Consider the following 13,106-nt stretch of genomic DNA (forward strand, 5'->3'; position numbering starts at 1 on the left):
ATTATCATCTAATGCTGAACATTTTTAAGAATACAATCTAGAATTTGGTGTACAGCACATATATATGCTAAGTAGGGTAGTTATGGATACAAATTGTAAAAGCCAAGTATTAAAATAGTCTAAACTACGTTTGTAACTTCAAGACTGCCCATCAAGGTTTCAAGAGCCTTATTCACACTTTTTATGTGAGAACAGGATTGGAAATGTAACATCATGCTCAAAAAACCTCCACCCTTTTAGCATCTGGGAAAATATAAATAATATTGAGAAACATTTTGTATATTGAATAACAAACATTTCATAGAACTCAAATGGTGTGGTTGATGGGCTACAGGAAGGAGAGCTGATAACACCTGAGAGATTTCAGACAACTGAAAGACTAATCTCTCTTGATGTCATATAACCAGGACCATTAGTGCCACCTATAGTTAGTCTGTCTGACACTTCTCACTTTAAGACCATTTTTTCAGTGGATTTTGAGCCTGTTGCAAACTCCTTCTGAACAAATACCATTAAGAAGAATTTGGTTGAGATGAGCTCTGGTTTACTAAGCTTAACAGTACTACTGGATAGACCCAGCTGGATGTCAGCTGGTTTTTAATTAGTGGCTGCTTGGACCACAGGTGAGGGGAATGCTGCAGCAGCTTGCGTAGTTCTAGCATGGGACAGAAACCAAACCTCAAAACATGAAGGTAAATGAAGAATTAAAGGCAGATACAAAGTCTTCATTAATGTAAAACTGAAGAGAAAAAGCAATTTAGCAAGGCATGGACTGCAAACCCCATTCATAATATTTATCTTCCTTATTCCACTCTAATTTGGTAATTTTGCCCTTCAGTCTGCCATGACCACATTTCATGTTAGCACTTCCAACATAGGTTGGTTGTGAGCCTGGTTAAATTAATGTACAGAATTAGCTGCAGGCAATGCAGCAGAAATAAATAAAATCCTGCCTTGTAAATCTGGGGCTTACTTCTTTCCACAATATTTTTTTTTAATAGTGAGACAAAATTTAATTAATGGGCTTTTTGAGTGACACTTCAGTATTTCCATCCTTCTATTAAAAAACTGCTTTCAGTGCAGGTACCTCTGTATTAGATTGATCTCTGTGCCTGGTTTGCAGTACACTACTATATTCAGAAAAAAAGTTAGTTAAAAATTCCCTTTGTTTAAATCTGTACTTGCTGCTTGGCCATGAAGCTTGGAAAGCTCTTCAAAGATTATTTTATCCTGCTGTGCCTAAGTAACCAGAAGAAAATACCTCCCATCTCATTACTCTGATTTACCTTGAATAACCTTTGCATTTCATGAGTTGATGACTGCCAGTTGGTCAGCATATGTATTTCTGATCAGTCTGTTCTCTAGTGCTCTGCATAAAAAGCCCTCCTGTCCCCCATTCCCTGCGCACACACACCCCCCTTCCTGCTGTACAGAAGACATCGACATGAGCAGAGCATGCTGGATTTAGCTTTCCTCCCCTGTTGTTAGTTTGGGACTGATGGAGATGAGAAGCTTCTGGGATCAGAGTGTCCCCAGACTACATTTATCTTTTTCTTTTTTTAAATGCCACTGAGCTTGGGAGTCTCCCGCTGCTCATGTTGCTTCACTGTTCAACTTGGTTGCTGCATCAGAAAAGGAATGAAAACTTTGATCTTGACATGCCCTTCTTCTCTGTCCCAGCTTACAACTTCTGCAGAAAAAACCCCCCATGATTCAAGTGCATCTGTGGTGACAGTCCTTTCAGGAAAGAACAGATGCTTTTATCAGATGTCTTCCCAAAATCTTTAATGTCCAGATAAGTCCAAGTGAACTGTCAGAGGACAGACCCAAGCACTGACTTTATCACCATCCCCATGCTGCTCTCAGGTAACCTGCCCACAGGCTTAAAAGTGTCCTTTCACAAAGTGGGGTAGATTTAGGTCATTACTTACTGTGGCTTCCAGAACTGAGGGATCAGCAGGACCTCTGGCAATGACCACAGAGGCAGCAATCAGTGTCCAGGCAGCAGCTGTGCTCTCACAACTCCGCTGTAGGCACATCTATAATAGCTTTGGAGGAAGACAGTCCATGACCCTAATTGTTTGACTTGCCCTTCACCATCCATGTGTTTAAAGGTATCTGTCCCTTGGATCTTATCTCTCTGGCTGCTTAAATTTGTAGGGTATATTTTCTTCATTAGCTGTGAGCACCTTTGCACATTTTCACTGACCAAGTGGACCTCCAGTCTCGTGTAATCTTACTGTTTTCCCAGTTCCCCTCACCAGCTTCAGGAGTGGAATTATTATGTGGTTAAAAGCCTTGCCTATAACTTAAAATGAAGAGGAACCATATTAGCATTAGATAACTCACTGTTAATATATAATTTCAAAATACTAAATTGAAAAATGATGTTATGATTACCTTGCATGGTGCTGTAGACTCTACAGATCATGGAGGATGTCCTCAGTACAAAGAAGAGTTTGATGGCTCTTTCTATTTCCTACATGGCCCTTCATCCATCAGCCATACCAAATGGTACTGTCATTTATGAGAACAAGACAATACCCTTTTACTGTTGCATTATTTGATATGCATTCTTTGTGCCATCAGACAGGCCAGAGCACATGCAGAGCTGACCCTGGGGTGTTGGTGTATACTTAGTAAATGTAGCTGACAAACCTGTATGCCATTTCTTTGTATTTTTTCCAGGTTAAAAAGAGTGAGAGGCAAGTACCACTTGAAAATGCACAAGTGTAATCTTTTAAGTGAATTTAATGTAGTACAGTCTTATTTGCAATTGCAAATACTAAGGCTGCATTTTTCCCCTTACTCCAAATGCCTGAAAATCTCATTAATGTTAATGTATGGGAAAGAAGTGCTTAGCCTATTGATGGAGGAATGAAATCAGGAGCAAAGCACATCTCTACAAAGATTCATCTGCAGATTAGGGTCTGAAGCAACCATTAGATTATCAGATCTGACCTTCTATCTAATACAAGCCATAGAATCTCATCCACTTAATTCTGTATTTATCCCAAGAACAGCACCAGAAAATCAAATACAGTGCATTAACATATTATAATTTAGCGATATATTCAGGCATTTCTCCCTTTTTTAACTCTAAAACCAGAGGCAAACAGCACTACTGTGCTATATGATTATTGATGAAAATCTGCAGGAGGAGAGATTTTAGCTTTTTATCTGTCTGCAGAGGAGAATTTGTGTGTCTTTGTGCTTGCATAGGATTTTGTTTAGTTCTTTGAAAATTATTCATTGGTAACTCTAACCATTACAAAGCTGGTTGAGAACCATTAGTTCTGTTTTTCTCTGAGGGCAGCACAAACTGAAATAGGGATTTTTGTATTTTTTTAACAGAAAAAAGTCATTTTCTTGAAAAATCTGTGTGGTCCTTGACAACTGCTTTCTAACATCTTATTTGGAAACTCCCTGCCAGTCAGTTTTCCTAGGAAGCACGAAGCACATTTCACATCTGGTTTCTCATCCCTTTGACTATAACACAAAACTGCCCTTGAAGTGCACCTGGGAGGTATCCAGGGGGATACCACACACACACACACAAAAATGAGCCAAACTGTCTAAAAGATCTGCACTGGGCTATTGCATGTTTTAACCATTAGCCAGCATTTTACTGAACAAAGGGGCTAAAGAGATGGGACAAGATGAGGAAAGTATCAAGGAATTCAGAGAAGAAGTGGTGGGTGGCACTGCACAAAATACAGATGTCCCAGGATTGGCACATCAATATTCTCTGAAGAAAAAATCCTCCTGCCCAAGTTTGAGGTGCCCCAACTCCTTGGTGTTGCTCTTCCCATGAAAACATTTCTTTGCAACCCACCACAGCCCAGATGGAGGGAGAGTCTCTGCTGCTCACGTGTTGCAAAAGCTTTTGCTGCCCCTTGGGCAGGTGAAACCTGAGCTCTTAGGGCTTGTCTGTAACAATGCAATTTCTATTTCCTTCCTCTCTAAAGCTCAGAAATCCTGCAACTAGCTTGGTCCCATCTTGAAATTTTGTCTGGGTTTTTGACTCAAAAGTGCATTTGGATCCTGTTCTTTGTGGGTTTTTTTAAAAAATATGAATCATGGCTAACTACTGCTATTGAAAGCAGATATTTGACCTGTGACTGCAGGAACTGGAGGTTCACTATGAACCCCCAAGCTGGTGCAAAACCATTTTCCAAGGATGAGGAGTTTTGCCTGGCATAATGGTTTTGTCTGGTATACTGGCAAGGAGGAAGACCCCTATAACCAAAGGAGCCCCTACAGCAGATGCACAGTCTACATTGCCTCAGATACTTCTTTGCAGAGTCCTGTGATTCATGATAACCTATGTAGAAGATACTGGAGAAATACTTTCGAAAGACTGAGCATACAAGAAGGAATCTCAGAGCTCCTTCCCTATCAAAGAGGAAGGTCAATACTTGCCTTAATTCTTGGCTTTGAGGCTAAATTAGTTACTGAGCATAAAGCTCATTGAAATCCACAGGTAAATGGTGTTAAATAAATGTAAATAACATTATCTAAACCTCCCCCCTGTTGCTTGGATGCAATTTCTTCACAATATGTAAAAAGGCATTTATAGCACTGATGGTAGGGCTGCACAAAACAACACCATGCCATGCAGAGACTCCTCAGGTGGCTCAGAATAACCAAACATAGGAGCCTGCACTAGCATGGCCCTTTACTCGAGCTAATATTCCCTGTTTCCTGGAGGAGCTCATTGCCTGCCTTAGTAGAAGCTCTTGCTGTGGTTGCTGGACACAGTCTCTGGCTGGTGGTGAGAGAGTGGCCTTCTCTGCACAGCTGCTGTGTGGGTCCCCCCTAAAACAGATTAGAGACTCTCCAAAGTATCCAGTAGCACTAATAGTTGAAAGTTAGGGCACTGTTAACAAAATAGTAAGGAACACAGAACTATGTGTGTTAGAAGACCACACACTCTTTCTTTCTCTGTCAATGTGGCTTCAGCAGAGAGGCAAATTTATCATGGATATTCTGTTCAGTGAAGAAATCATATCTGAGTGAATGGTTCTCTTGTAGAGTTGCAGGAATATCCATGGGCTTCATTTATTCTGCCAAGGTCATAGCCAGGTAACAAGCCACGATTATTCAATTCTCTAACATAAAAGACACCAGCAACAAGGGCACAAACTTTTTATTTTGAAAAATTTTCCAACTCTGGTGTTTCCCTACCCCATGTTAGCAGCAAATGGGGTCCAACACTGCTGTAGCCATGGGATGGACTGCAGAGTGGACTAAGCAGTGACCACATGTCAGATTGAGGGTTCTGTAAATACACTTGCCACCAGGCTGTGTGAGCACTTGTGCTCCTTCATGTTGGCTTCAAAGCAGAACTCTGGAAGCTTTGCGAACAGCATTTAAGAAGTGTCAAGAAGTTTGTGTATCAAGAAGTTTGGAGACAAAAAGAGTTTATCTTCTAGAATAGGAACAATTTTACTCTGCCACACAGTGAACTGTTCTATGCAGGCAGAAATCTACTTTTCTATGAATTTATATAATAAGCAAAAAGGCAGTGAGAGTTTCCCAGCCGCTTGACTTACTGGTGCCTGTGCTTTCTTTGCAGTTGTCCAACACAGCAATTCTTCATCAGATTAGACGAGACCAAGTGACAGACACGTGCCGAGCAAACAGTGTGTCCAGCAGGAAGCGCCGCGTGCTGACACCCAATGATCTCAAACACCTGGTTGTGGATGAAGATCATGAAATGATCTATTGCTATGTTCCCAAAGTGGCCTGCACAAACTGGAAGAGAGTCATGATGGTTTTGACGGGAAGAGGCAAATACAGTGATCCGATGGAAATCCCAGCCAATGAAGCCCACGTGTCTTCAAACCTGAAGACCCTCAACCAGTACAGCATCCCAGAGATCAACCACCGCTTGAAAAACTACATGAAGTTCCTCTTTGTTCGCGAGCCTTTTGAGAGACTGGTGTCAGCCTACAGGAACAAGTTCACCCAGAAGTACAACACTTCCTTCCACAAGCGATACGGCACCAAAATTGTGAGGCGCCAGAGGAAAAACGCAACCCAGGAAGCTCTGCGTAAAGGTGATGATGTGAAATTTGAAGAGTTTGTGGCATATCTCATCGACCCACACACCCAAAGAGAAGAGCCCTTCAATGAGCACTGGCAGACTGTGTACTCCCTCTGCCACCCTTGCCACATCCACTACGACCTCATAGGAAAATACGAAACGCTCGAAGAGGATTCGAATTACATTCTCCAGCTGGCAGGAGTAGGCAACTACCTGAAATTCCCCACCTATGCAAAGTCTACGAGAACTACTGACGAAATGACCACAGAGTTCTTCCAGAACATCAGCTCCGAGCACCAAACGCAGCTGTATGAAGTCTACAAACTTGATTTTTTAATGTTCAATTACTCAGTGCCAAGCTACCTGAAATTGGAATGAGGGATGGGTTGGGGGGAGAGAGGGGAGAGAAAGCCTGTTTTATTTAAGATTTTTATTTGTCATAATAAATATGGAGAATGGGTTATTTTGTAAATTAATATTTTCTTTTTTTGAATGATGCTGCGAGCAGCACAGTCAAAATTATTTAAATCAACTGTAAGAAAGGACAGCTCTCTTTGCAGGGTAACAGGATTGTGACGATCTAGCTGTAGAAATGACTAATACTGCTACACTGTTTAAAAAAATGTTGTGTTCTGGTGAATTTCATTGATCTTGCATTCCTCCAATTCTAATTAATGTTATTTATACTTATTTAAAACATTGTCTCTTGGTAGGTGTCACTTCAGCAGCAGAGATAACATAATATTTGGACAAAAGGAGTCTGGGTTTGTGCTTTCCTCAGTTGAGCTTGTCTCTGGGTATTACTCTTCCATTAGCCATTGATTCAGGTAAATACAGAAATGGTTCTTGATACCACATGCTTTGAGAAGAGTGTTGGAAATAAGTTCTTCAGAAAGTGATATTGCACTCTACACTAGTACAAAATCTATCTTTCTAGCCCAGAAAAGGAAAAGTAAAACAAACTTGGGTAGATTCGTGCTATTTAAAACCCATGACTAAAAGAAATGTGAATGTATTCCTCAGAAAGAGAAACCTTGAACCTTTTATAAATCCTATTGAGCTTATCAAGAATATGACCAGTCTCATTGTCTCTTAATTTGGGCCTACCAGCCCAAAAAAATGCAGATTTGCAGATGGTCCATCAGAAAAAAACCAGCATTTTGGAAGTGACTGTAAGAGATTTTTGAATGCTCAAAGCAATTGGGATTGACTTAATTCATATCCAGGATGGGGTTGGGGGAACTTCATCATCTGCAAGTCGGCCCTCCATAACAAATCTTAAGATGGACAACCAAAACTGGCTCGAGAGACCCCATTGCTATAAGTGATCTGGCCATGTCATTTGAAAAGTCAAAAGTCATCTTCATGTTGAAAGCATGCAAGACAATAAAAAAGGTCTCATCGTCCCACATGCTGGTTTCATGGCTTTTTCCTGGGGGAAGAGGGAGTCTTCTTTTTTCGGTTGATGCCTAAATACTATTGACAGGGATGTTTTTAAATTCCAGTGGATTAGAAATTCATCTTAAGTGAGTCCTAGTGTAAGGCCATGACCTTTTGCATTAAGGTGAATGTCTCAGTACTGGTTGTTTTGTGTATAACAGCTTGTTGGGATGACAGATTGTACCAGTCGCAATTGTTTTGGGCAAGCAAATAGTAATCTATTCGCACCAAATAAATAATGAAAAATGAGATTTCAGTGTGGATCTGTTAGCCAGCTAGTGAGAGCAGAAGATCAGGCTTCTCCAAATGTTTGCTTCAGTTTGATGCAGGTGAGGTGCATGGCCTGGGGAATGCTCTGTAGCCACCCCAAGGTGTCCTGTCTGGGGGTGGCAGTGCCATCAGAGAGCTGAAGGGCAAAAGGAGGCAGAGGCTTAAATTGAGGCACTTGTGGGAATCTAAAATCTGTTTTAAAGTTGATAGACGGTTTAAATGGGTTTTTTTAATTGCCTGTGTGTCAATCTTAAGATCGAAACAAACCCTTCCAGAAATTACTGATGATTTAAATAAACTCAATTGAAGGCAGAGCTGTTTTAACAATATCAGAGCCAGATCCTGAAAATGTATTGTACAGTAGCCAGTAATATCCACTGAATTACATTAGTTTCCAGGACACAGATGTGATTAAAGAAGAAAAATAGTTTGCATCTTATTTGATAAAAATAAGTTGCTGAATAAATCTCATAGAAAAAAAGCAGCTGAAGTCCTTTCACAATTGGATTTGGTCTTAGGCAGGACTCGGATCATTATTTTTTGTATCATACCATACAAATATATCTCTCATCCATTCTTGAACAGCCACAGTTTTCATAACCCAAGTCCTATTTATAACCCAGAGCACTGGCCCAGTGGCAAGCAAAGGGCTTGCTGGCTGTGCCTACCCACCCTGAATTCCTGCTGGTTGGTTGCTGGCTGGTGTTTTACTTGAAAGCAGTTTTGTCTCATTTAGAGTATGTGGAGCTGTTGCAAGTGCCTCTCACAGTGTGCCCTGGCTTTTTTATGTTCCTCGTTCAGTGGTTGTATGTTTGTTAAAAAACAACTGAGGGTAGATTCCCCTTTCTCCCCCCTCCCCGCCTTGCAATACTTCCTACAAGCTATTTGTGTGCTTGTTTGGTCTTGCATCCAACAGTGCTCATATTTTGGTCCAATTTTCTTCTCAGTTAGCTGTTAATTTCTCCAGGAGGATGTGATGTGAATTTTTTCATTTAAGACAAAAGTGGCCTGAGAAAGAAAATATTTTAAAAACGGTGTGGGCTTCCCCCTTTGTTTTTGTACTTGAGCATCATCACCACAGTTTTATCTGTTCTGAAATACTCCCTTTAGTTTCACAGCCTTGTAGACACAAAAGCCCTATTTGACAGCTCTGATAGAAAAGCTTTAGGTGAAAAACATGTTCAGGAGATCTGAGGAGTGAGCATTACTCCAGCCGGGATTTTTAGCAGCAGCTTTGAGTTTGATTACCCAAATTCTGCCTCCCCACGGAGGGCTGCTCTATGGGTGGATGCTCACCACTGAGAGGAGTCTTATGTGGACTAAAAGTGGGCACTTTTATGTCACTTGCTTTTTAAAAACCTCGATCCCAAACTACTACAACCTGGTTATTTAGTGTGTTATATCTGTTTTGGGGTGCTGTGAATAGGCTGTAGACCGTGTTTAAAATGAACAGCTGACATGCTGGATTTGATCATGCAGTGAGCACAAAGCCCTCACCAGCTCAGAGGAAGATCACAGATGTTAAGGAATAGCCTTTTCTTTTGGTCTACTGAGTGTGTTGTTTCGACTGAGCCAAAAAATATCTCTTTCTACTGCAGCCACACAGGAGGGATGTTCAGGGTTTTTCATCCTTATCTTAGTGAGATGGCAGCCACCACCTGTGGGGGGGGGGACAGCCAGGGAATCAGGCTGGTTTTACCCTCACCTCTTCACTGAGTTTCCCAGCGGGAAGAGAAGAGAGGCTGGTCTGCTCCCGAGCTCTGCCTCCCTCACAGCTTCATTTCTGCTGTGGCCACAACTAGTCCTGGGAGACAAACAGGCAGCACTGAGCCACAGCAAAATACAAAATACAGATGTCCTCGTGGGACAGCAAAGGCCACCTAGGGAGCTGCTGTTGTAAAAGGATGTGCATTAGTTATGATCGAGTCATGATGAGCACAGAGAGGACCCGATGGGGGAAGTCTTGCTCCCCACCTCTGTCCCCAGCCCCTCAAAGCTGCTGGAGCAGTGATTCCTTATCTCTGAGCAGCTGATGCCTCCCTGTCCCTTGGCGTGGCCAGCACTGAGCCCAGCAGTGCTGGTGGCTCTGTACTCGGCACAATACCCACAGCCAGGGGTTCATTCTCCCCAGGTGGCCCCAAGCACCTTAACCTGGAGGGCAGGCTGGATTTGGCCCATCAAACATGGTGGTGACTCCTGGGTGGTGGAAGGTCCCCCCAAACCTGACTTGGTCCATGCTTCAGCCTCTTTGTAAACCACATCCATTACCACAGAAATGTGCAAACTGCCTGAACCATGCGCTGTGTAAGACAAGTGAAATAAATAATCCACAAGCAGAAGTGCTTTTAGAAGTAAAATGTTTTAGGGTTTCACTGTAGTCTGCTGCACTTTTCAGGTACAAAAAGGGACTGTCCTTACTATTACTCTTGTTACAGAGAGTGTTATTTTCTTACATGCATGCACAATACAATGTGTACGAATAATTTAACATCAATGTGGGGTTGGATTTTTTTTTAACCTATTTGTATGCAGTAGAAGGCTTGTTGTAGAAAAGTATCTCCTCATACTTAAATATACTGTTAATAAAGAAAAAAGCTAAATTATACATTGCCAACAGAAGTGTGAACTGCTCATGAATCTTTCCTTAAAAAAGCCATTCAAGCCTGATTATTTTTCTAAGTAACTTCAATTAAATTGAAGAAAGAAAGTTCCTCTCTGTGTGCTTTATTTCTGGCTCATGCTTTCAGGGTGGATTTTTCAGGGTGGGATTTTTGTCTACATGGCTTTGCTTTCTCACCTGCGTTATTGTGGCAGGACACACAGAAGACTTAAAATGATCTACTACTGTGGAGCAGGAAAGCTAAAGTCATCTAACAGCATCCCTCTTGCTCCTCTTCTTTCTCGAGTTCCCAGCCAGCAAGGATGAGGGCTGTCAGTTTAAGACCTGTTGCATGCCCAGAAACATTGTCCTACCTCAAGCAAGGGTGATTTAGAGCCAGACAGATGACATACACTCCAGGTACCTGATGAGCTTCAGACCATCTGCTTGCTCACCTTCATGTGAATCCACTAATAATGGCTTTTAGTTTAACATTTCCAGCAGTCCCCAAGCCTGCGTGGTATTGTCCATGGCTTTCACTGAGGCCACATCTAACCCCGAAGTGGAAACTTCCAACTGAGCTTTGAAGACAAACTCAAGATCTCTTTGTAGGTGACATGCTTTAGGACACAGAACATCTTGGTATGCCATCACTGTAACCTCTTCAGCATCTTAACATGCCTCCTGAATTGGGGAGGGCCCCAAAACTGAATGCCACATTCTGGGTGCAGCCCTGCCAGTGACAAACAGACCATTGAATCTGCCAGCCCCACTCCTCACAAGGCAAACATCATTCACAGTGAGAGCAGAGACAAAGAGAAAATAGGCAATCTGCTGAGCAAGTGTCATAGCACACGGTGGGGCACTGGCCAAGCCCATTCCCACCTCAAATGCCCCATCACCCTGCACTCCCTACTTAATAGGCAGAACTGCAGCACCGTTTATTGAAATCACAGCTTGGCTGTGCAGTATTAAGATAACAACCTTCACCTTTCAAAACATTGGTGATTTGTGTCTTCTACAGTCTCAATCAGAGGGAGATAATTAAGAAGGTCTTGAGAAGGACTAGATCTAAGTGAGCACTTAGCCTGAGTCTGGCCACTCTGCTGATTGTTCTGTATCCCTTTGGCAGCTTGGCAGGGCAGGGAATACACACTCTTGGAAGTGATGCAATCCCATTCTGGCAGTGCATGGGTCTCTCGCCACTGTACTGCCCTGAGAGAGCCCCTCAGCTGCACTACAGAGGTGGAGTGCAGTGTCATGCAGAAACAAGGGCCAGGAGAAATCTCCAGGAAATCCCTTGGCTGTGTAGGGATCAGTGCACTAGAGCACGCCAGGGAACCGAGCACAGGCAAGGGGAACCAGCAGCTGCAGAGGTCAGCCATGGAGGGAGGGAGCTGGGGGCTTTACAAAATTGAAGTCACACGCACACAAAACTGGAAACTTCCATTTTTGAGGCAATGGGGTAAGAAATGGCCTCTCTGCACAGCTCTTGGGTGCACAACTATTGGGTGATTTCCTTTGTTACTTGTAAGAATAGCAGAGAGAGAAGCCCAGTCCTCGATACTGCCACAGACTCACAAAAGCACCAGTGGAAGGAAGCTCGAGGATTTGTCCTTTTGGCAAGCCTCAATTTTTCCATTAAATAATTACAAATTTACAAAACCCCTTCATTTTGGCACCCAGGATCTGCCAGCAGCAAAGACCTCAGGCAGCTGCTGTACAACAGTAGAGCTGGTAGCAGCAGAGCTCCCCCGGGGCACTGGGGAGATGAATGTGCAGCACTGGGGGATGTGACAAACTGTAAGGATCCTGCATGACTGAGGTGTCCCCTTGCCCAAGCGAGTAATTCCAGTGGAGCTAATGCAAAGTTTGAAGAAAGCCTGTTCCTGTAGTCATAAATGCTCCCTGTGCAAGCACGAACTCTGACACTTCCCTACCTCTGTTTGGATGCAAGTGCATTTCATTTAATTCCATCATAATTGCAGAAACATTTAAAATACGGGAAACTGGAAGGAAAAGAGAAAAAAATTAAACAAGTGCAGAGAAGAAACCAGAGCATATGCTTCCCAACCAACAGCACAGTGCTTTTCTCACTAGTTGTGTTACACATCATCACGTACAAGACTCCTGATGCCACAAAAAAATATCTTGCTTTTCCAGGTGCACCTACAGGTTTGCCAAAGACAGAAAATTTTGAAAAATTAGAGTCTGGTTTTATTCTCCAATGTGCTAAAGGTCAACATATCCAAAAGCCACCTCCCCAACTTGTATGCAAATCAGTTTTTTTAAAAAAATGTATTAAAGAGGAAAATCAAATTTCTCTTTCCTATTGGCATGACAAAAAGCCAACTGTTTCCACTGTTATTTGAAATGTCATTCTACTGGGGTGCTCAAGCCTCCTGACTATGAGATTCAACTCACTGCTGGCTAAGTCAGAGCCATTTAGGACCCAGAGTAGTGACCTATTCATGGAAGAAAAAAGAAAATATTATCATTCATTTATACGTTGTTTCAAATATATTTTGCCAATATTTAATAATGTTACTAATTTTGAATTGAAATTGATTCCTCTGTCCCCATGCAGCCTGAGCTAATATTTCTTTAGGTGCACATGTCCTATCACTAGGCAATTAATGGAAAGTTCATGTTGGAAAATAGTATTTAAAGTAAAATTATGTGGATTTGAAAATCTTATTTCAATCAGAGTTTTTAATTAAAAAGCAAGCAACTAGCAAAGCTGTTTTG

General features: G+C 42.1%; 1 protein-coding gene across 2 annotated transcripts in view; it reads left to right on the forward strand.

Moving 5' to 3' along the window:
* Positions 1-10,469, forward strand: part of CHST11 (carbohydrate sulfotransferase 11) — a 163,913-nt gene extending 153,444 nt beyond the window's left edge. For both annotated transcript variants that reach the window (XM_064654861.1, XM_064654862.1), the window contains exon 3: positions 5,579-10,469. In XM_064654861.1, the coding sequence (XP_064510931.1) occupies positions 5,579-6,427 (849 nt within the window). In that variant the 3' untranslated portion in view covers positions 6,428-10,469. The remainder of the gene's footprint in view (positions 1-5,578) is intronic.
* The last annotated feature ends 2,637 nt before the right edge of the window (positions 10,470-13,106 follow it).

Source organism: Pseudopipra pipra, chromosome 5, assembly GCF_036250125.1.
Source record: "Pseudopipra pipra isolate bDixPip1 chromosome 5, bDixPip1.hap1, whole genome shotgun sequence".
NCBI lineage: Eukaryota > Metazoa > Chordata > Aves > Passeriformes > Pipridae > Pseudopipra > Pseudopipra pipra.